This window comes from Oratosquilla oratoria, chromosome 4, assembly GCF_046742065.1.
Source record: "Oratosquilla oratoria isolate Oo_2021 chromosome 4, ASM4674206v1, whole genome shotgun sequence".
In the NCBI taxonomy this organism is placed as follows: domain Eukaryota; kingdom Metazoa; phylum Arthropoda; class Malacostraca; order Stomatopoda; family Squillidae; genus Oratosquilla; species Oratosquilla oratoria.
The window spans coordinates 24,603,503-24,619,736 of record NC_134780.1 but is presented as its reverse complement, the minus strand read 5'-3'; the positions used below and the strand labels follow the sequence as shown (position 1 = coordinate 24,619,736).

Below are 16,234 nucleotides of genomic sequence, written 5' to 3'. Positions count from 1 at the left end.
CTTCCCAGGTCCTTCTCATTTTCTACTTTTTATTTCTTCCTCTCGCAATTTATATGATCCCACTATTTTTTTTTTCCAAATTCCATTATACTACACTTCTTAATATTGGATTCCATCTCCCACTTCCTACTCAATTCCCATACTTTATTGAGATCACCCTGTAGCGACTCACTGTCTTCTACAGTGTTCATTTTTTTCAACAATTTTGCATCGTCCGCAAAGAAGCTCATATAACTTTCAATTCCTTTATCCATATTATTAGTATATATAGCAAACATTATTGGAGCCAGAACTGTTCCATGTGGAACTCCACTGATCACTTCATCCCAATTAGTATTGTTTTTTATGCAAGAAGTCTTCCACACACTTTAGCAGTTTACCCTGTATTCCTCCTGCAGTTTCTAATTTCTTTAGCAATTTCTTATGTGGCACCTTATCAAAAGCTTTTTTCAGGTCTAGAAATGCACAATCAGCCCATCCATCTCTTTCTTGTATTACATATATTAGCCTTGAACAGAAACACATTAAGTTTGTGACGCATGATCGTCCTTGTCTAAATCCAAATTGCCTTGGATTTAGTACTTTTTTTTTTTCCAAATGCCTTACCCATCTAATTTTGATCAATCTTTCACAAATTTTAGCTGTTGTACTTGTAAGCGAGACCGGTCTATAGTTAGTAGGGTCTTCCTTGTTTTCCCCTTTATATATTGGTACTATATTTGCTCTTTTCCAATCTTCTGGAATTTTTCCTTCTTTTAATGAACTGTCTATTATGCTATGTATTTTGTCTGTTAGTTCATTTCTGCATTCTCTCAAAATCCAGTTTGCTATTTCATCTGGTCCATGAAATTTTCTGACATCGAGATTATTCAGGTGATTCATTATTTCATTCCTTGTTACTTCTTTCTCTTTCATAGGGGGGACTTTCTCCTCCCACTCGATATCTCTAGGTTGTATGTTCTCTCTCGTAAACACCTATTTAGAATGTTTGTTCATAATTTCTGCCATTTCTATTTCCTCTGTGTATTCAACTCCTCCTTTTCATAGTTTCTCTAATTCTTGTTTGTTTTTCAGTTTGTTGTTTACAAATCTGTAAAATAGTTTTGGTTGATCTTTACACTTTTCTTTGACATCTTTTTCGTATTTTCTCTCTTCTTCTCTGCACACTTGTACATATTCATTTCTATAACCAGTATATATTTTCCTTTTTCCAGGTCTTTTGTCTTTTTTCCATTTTATTCAAGTTTTATCCCTTTTGTCTGTTAATTCCCTACATCTTTTGTTGTACCAGCACTTTACACATCTTTTTTCTTGTTTTTGTCTTGGAACATGCTTTTCCACTCCTATGTCAATTTTTGTCAAAATATTCCATTTCTCTTCTACTGTTGTTTCCTCCTTGTGTATCCTTTCCCAGTCTGCTTTTTGAAAGAATTCTCTTATTTCATAAAAAAAAATCCATACATCAATCTTCCCTTTCTATATTGTTCTTTTTTTCCATGTATTTTTCCTCATTTAGTTCCAGTTCAACCAGTATGCGGTCACTTTTACTTATTGGTGTCTTACATTCAATCTTGTCCACTATTTCGGGTTCTGATGTGATTATTAGGTCCAGTCTCGATGGCTCTTCCTTATTTTTATACCTAGTATTCTCTTGTATCCACTGTGTCATTGTTTGTTCTATAATCATATCAAGTAGTACATTTCCCCATAGGTCGTCTCCACCCCCTCACTGTCATCCCTTCCCAGTCGATTTCTTTACAATTAAAGTCACCCATTATAACTAATCTTCCTCTATCTTCCATTACCTTATTCAGTGCTATCCTTGTGCCTTCTAACATATTTTTGTACTCTCTCTCTTCCCACGAAGCCGTTTTAGGAGGCACATAATTTACTACAAATTTCCTGCTCTTCCCATCCCTGTCCTCCACTTCCATCATAATCATCTCTACTCTATTCTTTCCATTTGTGACATTCCTCACATCTATATCCTTCTTAGTCAAGAACATAACTCCACTCTCTTGTTTTACCTCTCTGTATCTAATCCAATAATTATATGCACCATGTCCTACACTGTTGGGTGGAAGTGGACTTTTCAATTTTGTCTGTACAATTCCCATTATGTCCGGTTCTTTTTCCTTCAGGTAATCATTCAGTTCGTTCAATCCTGTTATTAAGCTATCTATGTGTAAGACACTTTAATTTTCTGCTACTTCCATCGTGTTTTCTGTTTCCTTTCCGTTTTTCTCTCCTATGAACCATTTCCTCACTTTCATATCCACTTCTCTCCAATAGAATTTCTCTTTTTCTGACTCTGTTCTTTTCTCGTTTTTTCCTTAGCTTCTATTCTATTTGCTTTCTCATCCTCCTCTTTATTTATTTCTCTTTTTATCCATACCTGTTTATATTGATCCCTATCTGCTAGTTTTCCTGTTTTTGCTGTCCTTTGTGACCCGAATTTGATCTTAGTTGGTGTGGTCTTATCTGTATTGTATTTCCTTATTCTATATATTTCTTCAATTTCTTTGCCTGTTTCTTGTCCATCCTCTTGAACTACTTCTATCTTGTTTACCTTTTCCTTCTCCTCTTTTACTCCTGTGGTCCTATTTGGAATATGCTTCTCTTCCATCCCTAATATAATTATACAATTCTTTTTGTCCGCTAAGTCTCTTACTATATTTTCCTTTTCTCCCATCACTTTCATTACCGTGTCCTTAGTTTGTTCTTTCATCTGTTGTGTCACTATATCTCTTAATACAATTTTGTTGTTCTCCTGGACTTTTCTTCAACCCTTTGCTTCTTTTGCTATGGACTCTATATTCTCTTTATTCTTCTTCTTTACTTCCTCATTCTCATCTTTTACTTCTCTTAACTGTCTTTTTAATTCTTCTATTTATGTAGTTAGGTTTTTATTCTCCTTCTTTAGTTCTTCCAGTTTGTCAACTCTTTGGGTAACTAGTGTTCATTGGTTAAACCTAACCTCCCATGTTTCGTTCATTTTTTTAGTTTCTCCTCTAGATTTACTAGTCGGGGGAGGTTATCACCTATATTTCTGTTTTTGACACTTCTGCTTCTTTGTTCTTCCTCGTCTGTGTGTTCTGCACCTCTTTTCTTTACACCCCTTCAAGCATCCGGGGCCCGTTCGTCCCTTCCTCGTTTCCTTCCATTTTCCTCTGTAATCCCTCTCTTTCTCCTTTTTCTTCACCTTCCCACTACACCACGAGCTTTCCCCTTCCCTATTAATACAACAAAGGTACTCCCTCGTTATTGAGATCGATGAAACTTGAATCTTTGCCGGAGTTCCAAACTTCGTTGTCACTTCGACCGACGTTTGTGTGTGTGTGTGTGTGTGTGTGTGTGTGTGTGTGTGTGTGTGTGTGTGTGTGTGTGTGTGTGTGTGTGTGTGTGTGTGTGTGTGTGTGTGTGTGTGTGTGTGTGTGTATGTGTGTGTGTGTGTGCGTGTGTGTGTGCGTGTGCGCGTGCGTGCGTGTGCGTGTGTGTGTGTGTGATTCACTACTAGTCTTGGATTACATGTTGGACTCATAATATAATCAACAGTTATTACCCTCCCAGAAGAGAGCTCAGAGCTTAAATATGGCCCCATCTATGGGTAATGTTGTGACCTTACATGCACAACTCCTTGCCCACTTGAGTTGGAGTGCCAGCTTGCAGTGCAGTAATGCTGAAATATTTTCACTTTTGGGTAGGACCCGAACTCAAATTGCTGAATTAATTACCATTACACTGTCAAGCCAGTGTGTGTGTGTTTGTGTGTGCATTTTAAAGTGAAAGAGAGAGCATAACAAGTAAATGGTAATGGGTTTTTACATAGAGAGCACAAGCTCATAGTCATTTTTGTGTATACTACTCACTCACTTGGTATTTTACAGATCGGAACTTTTGGATCGGTGGTGTTGACATCGGTGACAACAACAAGTGGCAATGGCTCAATGGCTCTCCAGTGGACCTCTCTGTCGGCTGGTCTCGTAACCAGCCTGACAACCTCAAAGGAGAAAACTGCATCCACTACTGGTATACCAAGAACTGGTTCTTGAATGACAGTCGGTGTAGTGGGAAGATGAACTTTGTATGTCAGGATGCTGTTCATGCTCTGTGATGTCTGTTACATGCTGGCCACAAGTCCTTGGACAAAATCTAATGTCATATCCTCAATAAGTATTTATTGGTTGTACTGAATAGATTTCACTGATACCAAACATAATCAAATGAATACCAAATATTCTAGAAAGACATTTAAAAAAAATCTTGGCTGATAGCAAAAACAAAGGGAGAGTTTATGATTTCCAATAATGGAGGCAGTGACATCATTACCGTGAAGATGCATGGACAATGTGAGAACCCTTTCAATTGTGGTTATGTTGTCTCCTGTTACTTGGCACGCATTTTGACTTTTTTACTACAGTCAACTCTCAATTAACACGAGTTTAACTAACGCATTTTCGATTTAACACGAGTTAATTTTTAAGGAAATTCTTTTAAATAACATGACAATTTCGATCTCAGTCTGAAGCTAGCCTGCACTGTGAGTAGAAGTGTCTGTGTTCAAGAAAACGGTGTCACCAACCCACAATTAATGGTAAACTAATTTTTAAATGTATTGACCGTGATTATGTCATAAAAGCTTGAAAATTTGTTACAGAGAAATTATCAATTTAGTTAGAGATTATAAACTTTCGTTTTTTGTTCTACACAAAAACAAAAATGAAAACGGTGTCACCAACCTACAAATAATGGTAAACTAATTTTTAAATGTGTAGACTATGATTGTAAGTCATAAAAGCTTGAAAATTTGTTACAAAGAAATGAATAATTTAGCTAGAGATTGTAAATTCTTGTTTTCTGTTCTACATTGGGAGACAGAAAAAGAGGCGAGTGAGGCGGAGACTCAACAGAGGGAGGTCACAAAGGAACTTGAGAACGCACACACGTTGGAGGCAACAACCTTCTATGCGTAAAATACACACACAACCATTTCGCAAACAAAAATAACACAACTACATACACTAGCATCTACATAAACTTTTTTTTCTACTGAAATTATTTTCATTTCTAACTTTCTCTCCTACTACATCTCTTTCAGTTTACCTACGACTAAAATTATTTCCAATTTCTCTATCTTTCTCTAAGACTAAGCCTCCTACTCGTTTTATAACTTTGTTGGGTGAGGATAAGAAGAATAAATATTCCTACGTAACCTCACGGTTACACATATTAATCCCAGTCTCCAACCCCAAGTCTCCTGCCCACACCTCCAAAGCCACGACGCCACGAAATAAATACAATCGCCCGGTGGCAGAAACCCTCTTTTATACACAACTATCTTTTCATTTTCATACAGATATCTCCTCCCCTCCCACAACGGGCCGCCAGCGAAATTTTTTCTCCCACGAGACATCCGGACCCCAATATAAACTCAATTGCATACAGCCAATCAGAACGCACCTGACTCTCATACGTCAGGCATCATACGCGTGCACGTGTATTTGTTTACGTTTCGGATGAATAGAGGGAAGAGGGGAAGCGGTCATAGCAGAAATTTAAAAACATTTTTCATGTGCAGAATTATCATATCATATTCCCCTATAGTAGCGTCACCTTGTTGTCATGCCCCTTCACTACGGGCCACATCGCACGTCTGGCAGCATTAGCTTTCACCCGTGAATTTTGATAACCATAGAAAATATGATGAAGCCAGTTTAGAGAGTATGGGGGTCACGCAGGCACGACTACAATAAATATAATCAAGAAGCCGATATCGGCATCCTCGCGTACACATTTGCAATTCTCATGACGCCTACGTAGGCGTCATCTTATGGAAGTGACTAGGGCGTGAAAGTTTGGGTTGTACACATCCGTTCGGGACTTTTTGTACTCTGGCTGCTCGTGCCAAACGTATTTCTACAACACACATAGAAATGTATAAATAGCGTGATATATCGTGAGACTTGCACAAGGCATCCAGTGTCTGCAGGCTCTTGTGGCCCTAAAGCAAATTTCAAGATTTTTTTTAAATATGGCCTGAACTAATGATAAAATTTATATTATTGTACAATAATAACAAATATCCATTAGTAAACATTTATTTCTAAACAAAACTGTCGTATTACAAATTTCCTGGACAGTGGAAGGAGGAGGAGGTGGTTGAGGGGGCGTGGGGAAATACGTACCTCAAGGGAGTGAAGAATGGAGGAGGAGGATAATCTCAGTGGGGAAGCCGAAGTCCAGGAGATTCGCATTACCACACGGGACCACGCGTGCTTCCTCACAGCAAGCGTGTATGTACGTAAATCAAAGAGGGGTGTGGGGACAACTCATAAAGATGACCGTCTTTGGGTAATGAAACCCAGAATTCCTAATGTGACTTTAATTGATAACTTGTTCAAATATCAAATATGGTTAGTATAGTCTATAAAGGTTGGTCTAAAAGTTAATTAATGGTTCCTATCGTACTCTGTCTCCCTGCGCTTCAACTAAACATCTTACAGTAACATCAAATAAATTGAACTTAGCATCTACTGTTGGTTGTGGGAGTGGGTTCAGACGAGCACGGCTTCGCACCTCGGATGAGGCCTTTGTAGCGATGGGCGGGAACTGCCTGGTCACGGTTGGTATCTCCGAGCGGGCACTGAAGACGGCTGGGTAGGCGTCTCTCCGCAATTCTGCTAACGTCCTTCCGGTCTGGATGTCCCGAAAGGGGATGTATCTGCACCTCGCGACCTTGATGCGATGATCCTGGTAATCTACGCGATGGCGATGAGATCCTGATCACAGGTAACACGGAACGCCGTAGCACTGAGTTCCATGACACTTATATTTTAGTTACGCGTGTTCACCTGACACTAGGGGTCAATCGGTCTTGAATTTTGGATGGCGTTTAACTAGTTCGTATTAACGAAGTGAATCATCGCAGCCACTGTGCGAGACCAATGCACCTGAATCTTCCGAGACCGCGTAGGAGTTACTTCATGTTCTCTGAGAACCCACGCTAGACTGACCTCTGTCTCACGGCATGTCAGGTCGTGATGCTCGCTAGCCGGCTTCCGACGTTGCCAATAGTTCTATGTCTCCGTCCCTAGTTGTGAAGGGTACTACGAATAATGTTCATGTGGGAGGTGACACAGTTGCAATTGTTCCTTGAGGTAGACACTGTTCACGAGCGGGTTAGACACAATCCTAATTATTCTAATTGCCTAGCTTAAACAAATATGTGGCAGCGCGCAGGGGGGGAGGGGGTGTGTTTGAGCGCTTTGTGTGGGCGCGAAAACCGTTGAGCATGGCTCTGAGAACACAAATCAAAAGGGGGGGGTGTTTCTAGATAATTAGAAGTCTCTCCCTTCGTTAAGGCACTGAAATTGATTGTCAAAAATGACATGACATAAAGAGGATAACGAGGAGGAGAAAGGACAGGATGTAGCTACTAGAAGTCTTAAGGACTCTGGAAATTCCCCCGAGTACAGGGAATAAAGGGCCGTAGTGGTGAGAAATCGGACGAGAGAAAATTGGGAAGGGAGACAACGAGCTGGGTGTCACAATTTAAAAAATTGTGACAAAAACCTTATCAATTTTACATATGATAAGGTAAGGTACTCGAAGCAAAAATTAACTATTTGAGCAGAAATAAACCTGTCAGCACTCTGAGTCACTCATGGTGGGCCATAACCGTTCACGGTTCTCTGTGAGTTTCTGCCACCAACAGTACACACGGACAAGGACATACATGTAGAAGATGTAAACAACGTCGAAAGAAATGTCTGTTGTTCTGATGATTACGAAACTTAAGAATTTTATTGTTTTACAGCCAAAGCACTTAAAACATAGTTAACAACTTCAGACCTTTCACAACGTGGCTAATTACCGATAACTGACACGTAACATTTTTCTCTTTGTCATAATCAAAATGTTTTTGGACTGCCAGAAATGGCCTGGATTTTTTTGTAGCCCTAAGGCATGTGCCTAGTTTGCCTTATGGTTAATCCGCCACTGCTTATAAGTGAAGTAGCCAAGTCAAGGCATGCATTCATTTTCATTCATTCAACTCCCATCTACCAACCTTGTTTCCCCTTCATCTTAGTGGGTGTGAGGTTGTATAGTTTTTTTGGTCCTCACAAGGTTGGTTGGTTGTTATGGACTGGTTTACCAGTGTTTCTATCCTTGTGAACAATTTTGCATGAGTATTACCATATATTTCATATAATGGTCTAGTTCAGGGGTCACCAAACTACGGCCCGCGACGTCAGATCATCCGGCCCGCCGACGGTACTTGAATTTGCATGATAAAACCTATGGAACACAAAACTTTGTGATACAATTTAAATTTAAATATTATCTTTAGAATACTAGGAGATCTTCACGCGTGCGGAGACCTCCTGACTGCTATGTGCCTTAAATTTATTATTGTAAATTTCAAATTATTGCAAGTATTGAACAGAATTATTATGCGGCCCGCGCTCGTCATTCTTTCAGTTATCCGGCCCGTAGTGAAAAAAGTTTGGTGACCCCTGGTCTAGTTAGTCAAACATGTTAGTTTAGTTAAGAGTCCTGTTTTCTGTAGTTGTGGACAGTCTTACATGCCTAAGTTCTCAGTGATACCCACCCCACCATCACCACAACCCATCTCCGCCAAAATCACTAATAAATTGAACATAGGTAAACTAATGAGAAAGATATTTTGAGGCAAACTTAATCATTTTTCCACATAGACATTTTAATTAGCTATTGGCTTGTGAAATAATTTAAGAGATTTTAGAATTAGTACTTAATGTCCCTATTTTTGTTTGTTTTTTTCCAAATTCCATTATACTACATTTTTAATGTTGAAATTCACTTCGTTCTTTTTACTCCAGTTCCAGACTTTGTCCAGATCTCCTTGAAAAGATTTACAGTCTTCTTCGTTACTCACTTTCTTCAATAGTTTTGCATCAATTGCATTTAATTCCTTCATCCATGTCATTTATATAAATAGCAAACATTATCGGAGCCAATACAGAGCCTTGGGGTACTCCACTTATCATGTCTACCCATTTTGAGTTCTTTTCTCTAAGTGTCACTCTCACTTTTCTTCCTTTCAAGAAGTCTCCCATCCATTCCAATCATTTTTCATGTATTCCACCTATTAGTTCAATTTTTCTTTGTAGTTTTTTGTGTGGTACTTTGTCGAAAGCCTTTTGTAGGTCCAGGAAGGCACAATCTGCCCAGCCATCTCTTTCTTGTATTATGTCTAGTAATCTTGAGTAAAAGCATATTAAGTTTGTAGTACATGATCTTTCACTTCTAAATCCAAATTGGTTGGGGTTTAATATTTTGTTTTTTTCCAAGTGTTTAGTCCATTTGTTTTTAATATCTCTTTCACATAATTTAGCAATTGTGCTTGTCAGGGATACTGGTCTATAATTTGTTGGATTTTCTTTGTCTCCTCCCTTATATATTGGTACAGCTGTAGAATAATGTGGTATATGATTAATGGTACTACTATGATATGGTACTCACTCATACTGTTTTGTTACCATTTAACATTATTTTGTTGTTCCTTTGCTTAATGCAATGTTCCTTATTATGAGGGTGCTCAACTTTTGGTCTCAATATCCTATGTGTTATGAACATTTTAGTAATTTTGGCAAAACTACAACAATGTTTAAGTCATATGTGTACTGACTGGTATTACTCACGATTATCTCTGGTCCCCTTAACCCCCTACGTATGTTGTCTGTGTAACTTAGTGTAGAATAACAACATAATGAGGACTACAATGGAAAGATGGGTACATGCTTTTTTGTGTTATCCTCGGCAATTTGCAATTACTATTTCAAACTATGTGTTATTGTCATTATCTGCACTTCATGTATATTGACTCTTTGCCAAATAAATTTATCTATTATTTATTTATTATTATTATTATTCCAGTCTTGTGGTACTTTTCCTTCTTTGAGTAAGAAGTCAATTATCTTGTGTATTTTGTCCGTGAGTTCGTCCATGCATTCTTTCAGTATCCAGTTCACTATTCTGTTTGGGCCATGTGACTTTCTAACATTGAGTTTCTTTATTTGGTCCCTTATTTCTTTCTGTGTCACTATCATTTCTTCCATTTTAGGGGACACTTCCTGGTGACTCTCCTCCCACAATTGTGAGCTTTCAATTGTAAAAACAGACTTAAAGTGTCTGGTCATTACTTCGGCTATTTCTACATCTTCTGTGTATTCTTGATTTCCTTCATGCAGTTTTATTATTTCGTGTTTGTCTTTTAGTTTGTCATTTACATATCTGTAGAACAGTTTCGGTTGATCTTTGCATTTTGCTATTATATCTTTTTCATAGTTTCTTTTTTCCTCTCTTCTTATGTCTATGTATTTATTTCTCAGTTTAATGTATATTTGCCATTTAGTCTCTTTTTTTGTCCCTTTTCCAAGCTTTGCCTCTTTTGTCTTTAGCATCACTACTTTTTATTGTACCAGCACTTTATGTACTCCCCTTTTCTGTTTCCACTTAGGCACATATTTGTCTGTTCCCTCCTTATAAATTTCTTTGAAAATATTCCATTTCTCTTCCATCTTTGTTCATCATTTGCAAATTTTTCCCAACAGGCATTTTGGAAAAATTTCTTAAGTTTTACAAAATCAGTTTTGTTGTACATCAGTCTTCCTTCTCTATGTTTCTCATTCCTTCTTACCACATTTGTTCCTTAAGTTCGATCTCTATGAGTGTGGTCACTCTTCCCAATTGGTGTTTTATAATTTATTACCTCTACTATTTCTGGTTCAGAGGTGAATAACAAATCTAGTCTTGATGTTTCTTCATTTTGTCTAAATCTAGTATTTTCATTAACCCATTGCGTTAATGTGTAATCTATGGTCATATCCAGTAGGACATTTCCTCAGAGTTTGTCTCCACTTCCCATACTCAATTCTTCCCAATTTATTTCCTTTGCATTGAAGTCACCCATAATTACTATATTTTCTTCTTATTTCAGTGTCTCAATTAATTAATTCTTTGTATCTTCTAGTAATTTTGAGTGTTCGCTGTCAGTCCAGGTCTTAGTTTTTGGTGGCACATAAACAATTATAAACCTTCTACTTTTCATATTGCTGTTTTTGACCTTAACTGTGGTTAATTTCACATTATCTTTTCCTTCTGTTGCCTTTATTACATTTAGGTTCTTTCTAGTCAATATCATGACTCCCCCCCGTTTGTCTGTCCTATTTTTTGACCAAATGTTGTATAAACCTTGTCCCGCCATACTTGATTGTATTGGACCTTTTTGTGTCTGCAATTCCCATTATGTCAGGTTTCTCTATTGATAGGTAGTCATTCAATTCATTTAATCCTGACATCATACCGTCCATATTTGTGTATGCAACTTTTAATTTTTTTTTCTCTTCTCTTTTTTGGTTTAAGTTTCCATTTCTCTGATGTACCATTTTCTCAGTCTCAGATCTATCACTCCAAAAAAAAAAAAAAATTTGTCTCAGTTCTATCTTTTTTTCATTAGCCTCACTTCTCAGTTCCCTATCTTTCTCTAATTCAGTGGTTCTTAACCCCTGGGTCGCGACCCAAATTTGGGTCGCCAAGCCATTTTATTGGGTCGCTAAGGGTTTGCAGAAAATAATTATTTTCCCACTACAAATATATTATAATTATATACTGTAATAATTAAAATACATGATGCCTAGTTTTAGGATTCTAAGCAGACCATGATTAAATAAAGAATAAATAAAACCCGCTTTTAAAAGCATAATCATATTACTTATAAAGACAATTCGTATATCTATGTAGGCTTGGGTCGTGTGCTTGATTTGTGCAAAATTTTGGGTCGCTGCCAAAAAAGGTTAAGAACCACTGCTCTAATTCCTCAGGATTCATTTCTTTTTTTATCCAAACATTTTTGTATTTTTCACGAGTATCTTTCTGGTGTAGGGTGTTAGTGTATATACTTATAGTCTGTGTGCTCCAAGGAACACATTCATGTCGTGATTTCCTACTACACTGGGACTGCACCATCTGTGTGGGTTGTGACTAAAGGATTTCAGATACCACCTGCCCACAATCACAAACCATCAATCTTCCTTCAAATGCTGTTTCTAGTCTGCATATCAAGATCTTACTTCTTATAACACAAGGTAAAAAGTTGCAAGACCTTGGAAAAATATTCAGCAATCCTATCTGCAACAAGGAGCATATCCACTATGGAATGGAATACTTTCAAGAAAAATCCCCAACCTCCTCATTCACAGGAATGAAAGAAAATGCATCATATGTTTGCACAGTTCAGCAGGCATGAACTGAAGAATTTAATGATTTATATTCACAATGGCTTCTATGCAACTTAAAAAAAGGTATAATATACATGCTTTCTTGAATATTTTCATAATATAAAATATATAAGTGTAACATATCAATATACCAAGTATGAAAAAATATATGTACATAAATAATCAAACATTGCTTCAATGTGTCTAGATGAATGGTGGGGTTCAAAATAATTCAATACAGCTATTTACATGATTACCTGGGAAACATTTCCAGGTGACTGACTACTAAAACTAATTAAAAGTGAAAGCAATAACAAGTATCTTGATCATGCTTTTGGGCTCTTAGCAAGTACAAGTAAATGACCTCAATGTCTGTGCTTCTTAAGATGGTCATAGTTACATGTGTAAAGTCAGTATATGGAGGGGGAGGGGGAGAGGGAGGGGGAGAGGGAGGGGGAGAGGGAGGGGGAGAGGGAGAGAGAGAGAGAGAGAGAGAGAGAGAGAGAGAGAGAGAGAGAGAGAGAGAGAGACCTAACAACACCTTTTATTATAACTCTATCAGATAGTGTTACCTATATTAAAATAGTTTTTATTTCATCAAAAACATTTGAAAATTTTCAGAAAAATGTGACCAATATTACTAATAAAATATAGTTTTCATTGTAGAGAACTAGAACTCGAATGCAAACGAGTAAAAATTAAATTTTTATTTCACAGCCAATAAAAAAGGCACGCCATTACAAATCAATGTCTGTACCAGAATCAAGAGCCAATGAATTTTCAAGATTCATCCTGCCTACTCACTAGGCTTCACACAATCTATGTCTGGCCGAACAAGCCTCTTGAAAAATGGCATGTGAGGGGATCTGTCTAGAGGCCATGGATTTCTATGGACACTCCAAGGGCATATTGCAAAGGGTTGTTGCAATGATTCTGTCTTTCCTGGAGGCAGAGACAAATGTCCTACAGAAGACAAAGGTACCATTTCCCGACTGGTGTGTGACATGGACCCAATCTTGCCAAGCGAGGGTGAGAGAGCCTTCCCTGAAGGCTGTGACAACAGTGGTTCCTTCCCAAGATATTGAGGCAAAGGGACACTCTCCTTTAGGGGCTGAGCATTCTGAGATTCTAATTCTGTTAATAATGTAACTACTTTGTTACATTGAAAGGTAATCATTTGCTTCTTGTCTGGTGAATCAATATCACTGCTACATCCATACTGCCAATCCATATTACCCAATGACTCAGCTGAACTTAATGCAGTATTGATTAAAACTTCTTTGTGAAGCAAATTGGGTTTCCCTGTGCTGCTTTTTGTCCTGCAATAATTGTCTTCAAGTTCTTTTGCATTCTTAGAAAACTTCAAACATTCAACTGGCAAGCTCATGTCTTCTCGTTTTATTTCTGCAGTAAGACATTTTATTAAACTATCACTTTCATTTGCATTGCTTACTATCTCCACTGCACTTTCTTCCTCACAGCCACAGGTTTCTGTTCTAAGCTTGCATAAATCTGTTTTAATGTTTTTCATGCTCCCCCCTACTTCCCCTAAAATTGCCTTTCCTCTATCAATTGGTTCATTAACCCTCTTCCAATTCTTATCGGGTGTTGTAAATAGGCAAGATGAATCGTAACTTCAGGGACGATGTAAGTTTGAACTACTTCTGAAGATGGCAGATTCTCTCACATGCAACGAGTATGTGCTCTTCGTCAGCCCCCCACGAAAACCTGAAGCTCCAGAGAGGGGTATTCTGTTCTCCTCATCCCCATTCTTGTGTTTGGAATTGGAGAAGACTTTGCTTTTAAATGTGCTGCCAAAACCTGGAAGGTACAAGAAAATGTTAAAAAGCAGAGAACAAACCTGAGAAAGAACATAAAAGAACCAAATTTAAGATACAATTAGTCAGTCCCAATACACTGTCTATAGAAACTTGCTTCATTTATTCTATTCTACTCGTATACCAAGAGCCTTTCCCCCCTTACAAGGGAAGTAGCCAAATCAAAGACACGTACCTACTCCCATCTATTCCACTCCCCTCCACCACCCCTTCCTCCCTTTCATCTTAGCACCTCATGGATCAGGTCATCCCTGTATACTGCCCACTACCCTGGGTCAGAAGCAATGTAACAAGGTACATCCACAGCAAGGCTACTTCACTTAAGAAGTGACCCCCCCACCTTTGTCCCCTCATGCAGAAAAAGAGAAGACTAGGAGAAATCCACCCCATCCCCCACCCACTTCCTTCCATGCATCACAGCATCATTCATACACAACCATTCTCCACTCACCCCTATCTTCTATCTTCTCTCTTCTTCAATGCCCCTTTTACCCCATCCATCCATCTCATCCTTGGTTGCCCCCTCATGTTCACTCCCCCTACCTCTGCTTTCCACACCTATTTTACTAATCCTTCTTCACTCTTTTCTTGTGTACAAACCATCCCAATACTTTCAACCCTATCTCCCAACTACCTTTCCACCCTCACTCTCCTCACTTCCTCGCTTCTCACTCTATCCAACACTGTATGGGGCAGAGATATGGAACCTAAGAGAGGAAAAGTTTAAATGTTTTTGAGATGAAATGCCTCACATGTATAGTAGGGGTTACTAGGTTGAATAGAGCGAGAAACGAGGAGGTGAGTGTGGGGGTGGAAAAGGAGGTTGGAAGATAGGGTTGATAAAAGAGCATTGGGATGGTATGGACACATGGAAAGAATAAACGAAGAAAGATTAGTAAAAGGTGTGGAAGGCAGAGGTGGAAGGAGTGAACATGAGGGGGCGACCAATGATGAGATGGATGAATGGGGTAAAAGGCACATTGGGAAGGAGGGGAATGTCTGTTGAGCAATAAAGTGAGAAGACAGATGATAGGGGTGAGTGTAGAATGGTTGTGTATGGCTGATACTGTGATGCATTGAAGGGAGTGGGTGAGGGATGGGGATGAAGGAGTATGTGTGAATGATATTTTGATGCAACCCAAAGGGATTTCTCTCCATCTTCTCTTTTTCTGCATGAGGAGATATAGTGTGTTTGTGTGTGGGGAGAATCACCAATTAAATGAAGTGGCCTTGCTGTGTATTGCTACATTGCTTCTGACCCAGTGCAGTGGACGAGATGCAGGGAGGACCTGTCATCCAGGAGCCAAGAAAAGAGGGAGGGAGGGTGAATGGGAGTGGAGTATGCAAGGATGAAATTGGTGGGAGTGGATATATAGATTTGACTTTGGCTACCTCCTTTGTAAGGGGGAAAAAGCCATTGGTATATGTATGTATGATATACATACATATACCAAGACAGGTAGCCAAAGTCAAAAGGCATAATTCCACTCCCACCTACCTCATCCCCACCCACTCCACTCCCATTCACCACCCCCTCCTTCCCTCCCTCTTATCTTGACTCATCCTTGATGATGGTTAATCCCTGCATTTTGACCACTGCCATGGGTCAGAAGCAATGATTTTAGTCCTTGAGCCTTGCAATTCCATGCACAATCATTTAGGAACCGAATTTAAGAAGCGGCCTTGCTGTGGATGTGCTGTGTCTTGCGACACTGCTTCTGACCAAGGGCAGTGGACAGGATGCAGGGATAACACGTCATCCAGGAGGTGCCAAAATAGGAGGGAGGGAGGAGGGTGGAGGGGAGTGGAATATATGGGAAATGAAATGGGTGGGAGTGATTTCTATGCCTTTTTCTTTTTGGCTACCCCCCGTGTAAGGGGGAAAAAGTCTTTGGTATATGTATGTATGTATGTACAATATGTATGTGTACGTGTGTGTGTGTGTGTGTGTGTGTGTGTGTGTGTGTGAGAGAGAGCAAAAAAGAGAGCAAAAAAGAGAGCAAAAAAGAGAGAGAGCAAAAAAGAGAGAGAGAGAGAGAGAGAGAGATATGAGAGAGATGAGAGAGGGAGAGAGATGAGAGAGGGGGGAAAGGAAGGAGAGAATTAAAGTTGAGCAATTTTGTCAATATATTCAAA

At 38.8% G+C, this 16,234-nt stretch overlaps 2 protein-coding genes across 5 annotated transcripts in view; one reads left to right on the top strand and one right to left on the bottom strand.

Annotated features, from left to right (window-relative positions):
• LOC143024680 (uncharacterized) overlaps nucleotides 1-9,896 on the top strand; it is a 13,383-nt gene extending 3,487 nt beyond the window's left edge. For both annotated transcript variants that reach the window (XM_076183678.1, XM_076183677.1), the window contains one exon: nucleotides 3,888-9,896. In XM_076183678.1, coding sequence (XP_076039793.1) covers nucleotides 3,888-4,114 — 227 coding nt within the window. In that variant the 3' untranslated portion in view covers nucleotides 4,115-9,896. The remainder of the gene's footprint in view (nucleotides 1-3,887) is intronic.
• A 2,366-nt stretch (nucleotides 9,897-12,262) lies between these two features.
• Nucleotides 12,263-16,234, bottom strand: part of LOC143024679 (kinesin-like protein KIF18A) — a 50,058-nt gene continuing 46,086 nt past the window's right edge. For all 3 annotated transcript variants that reach the window (XM_076183676.1, XM_076183675.1, XM_076183674.1), the window contains one exon: nucleotides 12,263-14,081. In XM_076183676.1, coding sequence (XP_076039791.1) covers nucleotides 13,897-14,081 — 185 coding nt within the window. In that variant the 3' untranslated portion in view covers nucleotides 12,263-13,896. The remainder of the gene's footprint in view (nucleotides 14,082-16,234) is intronic.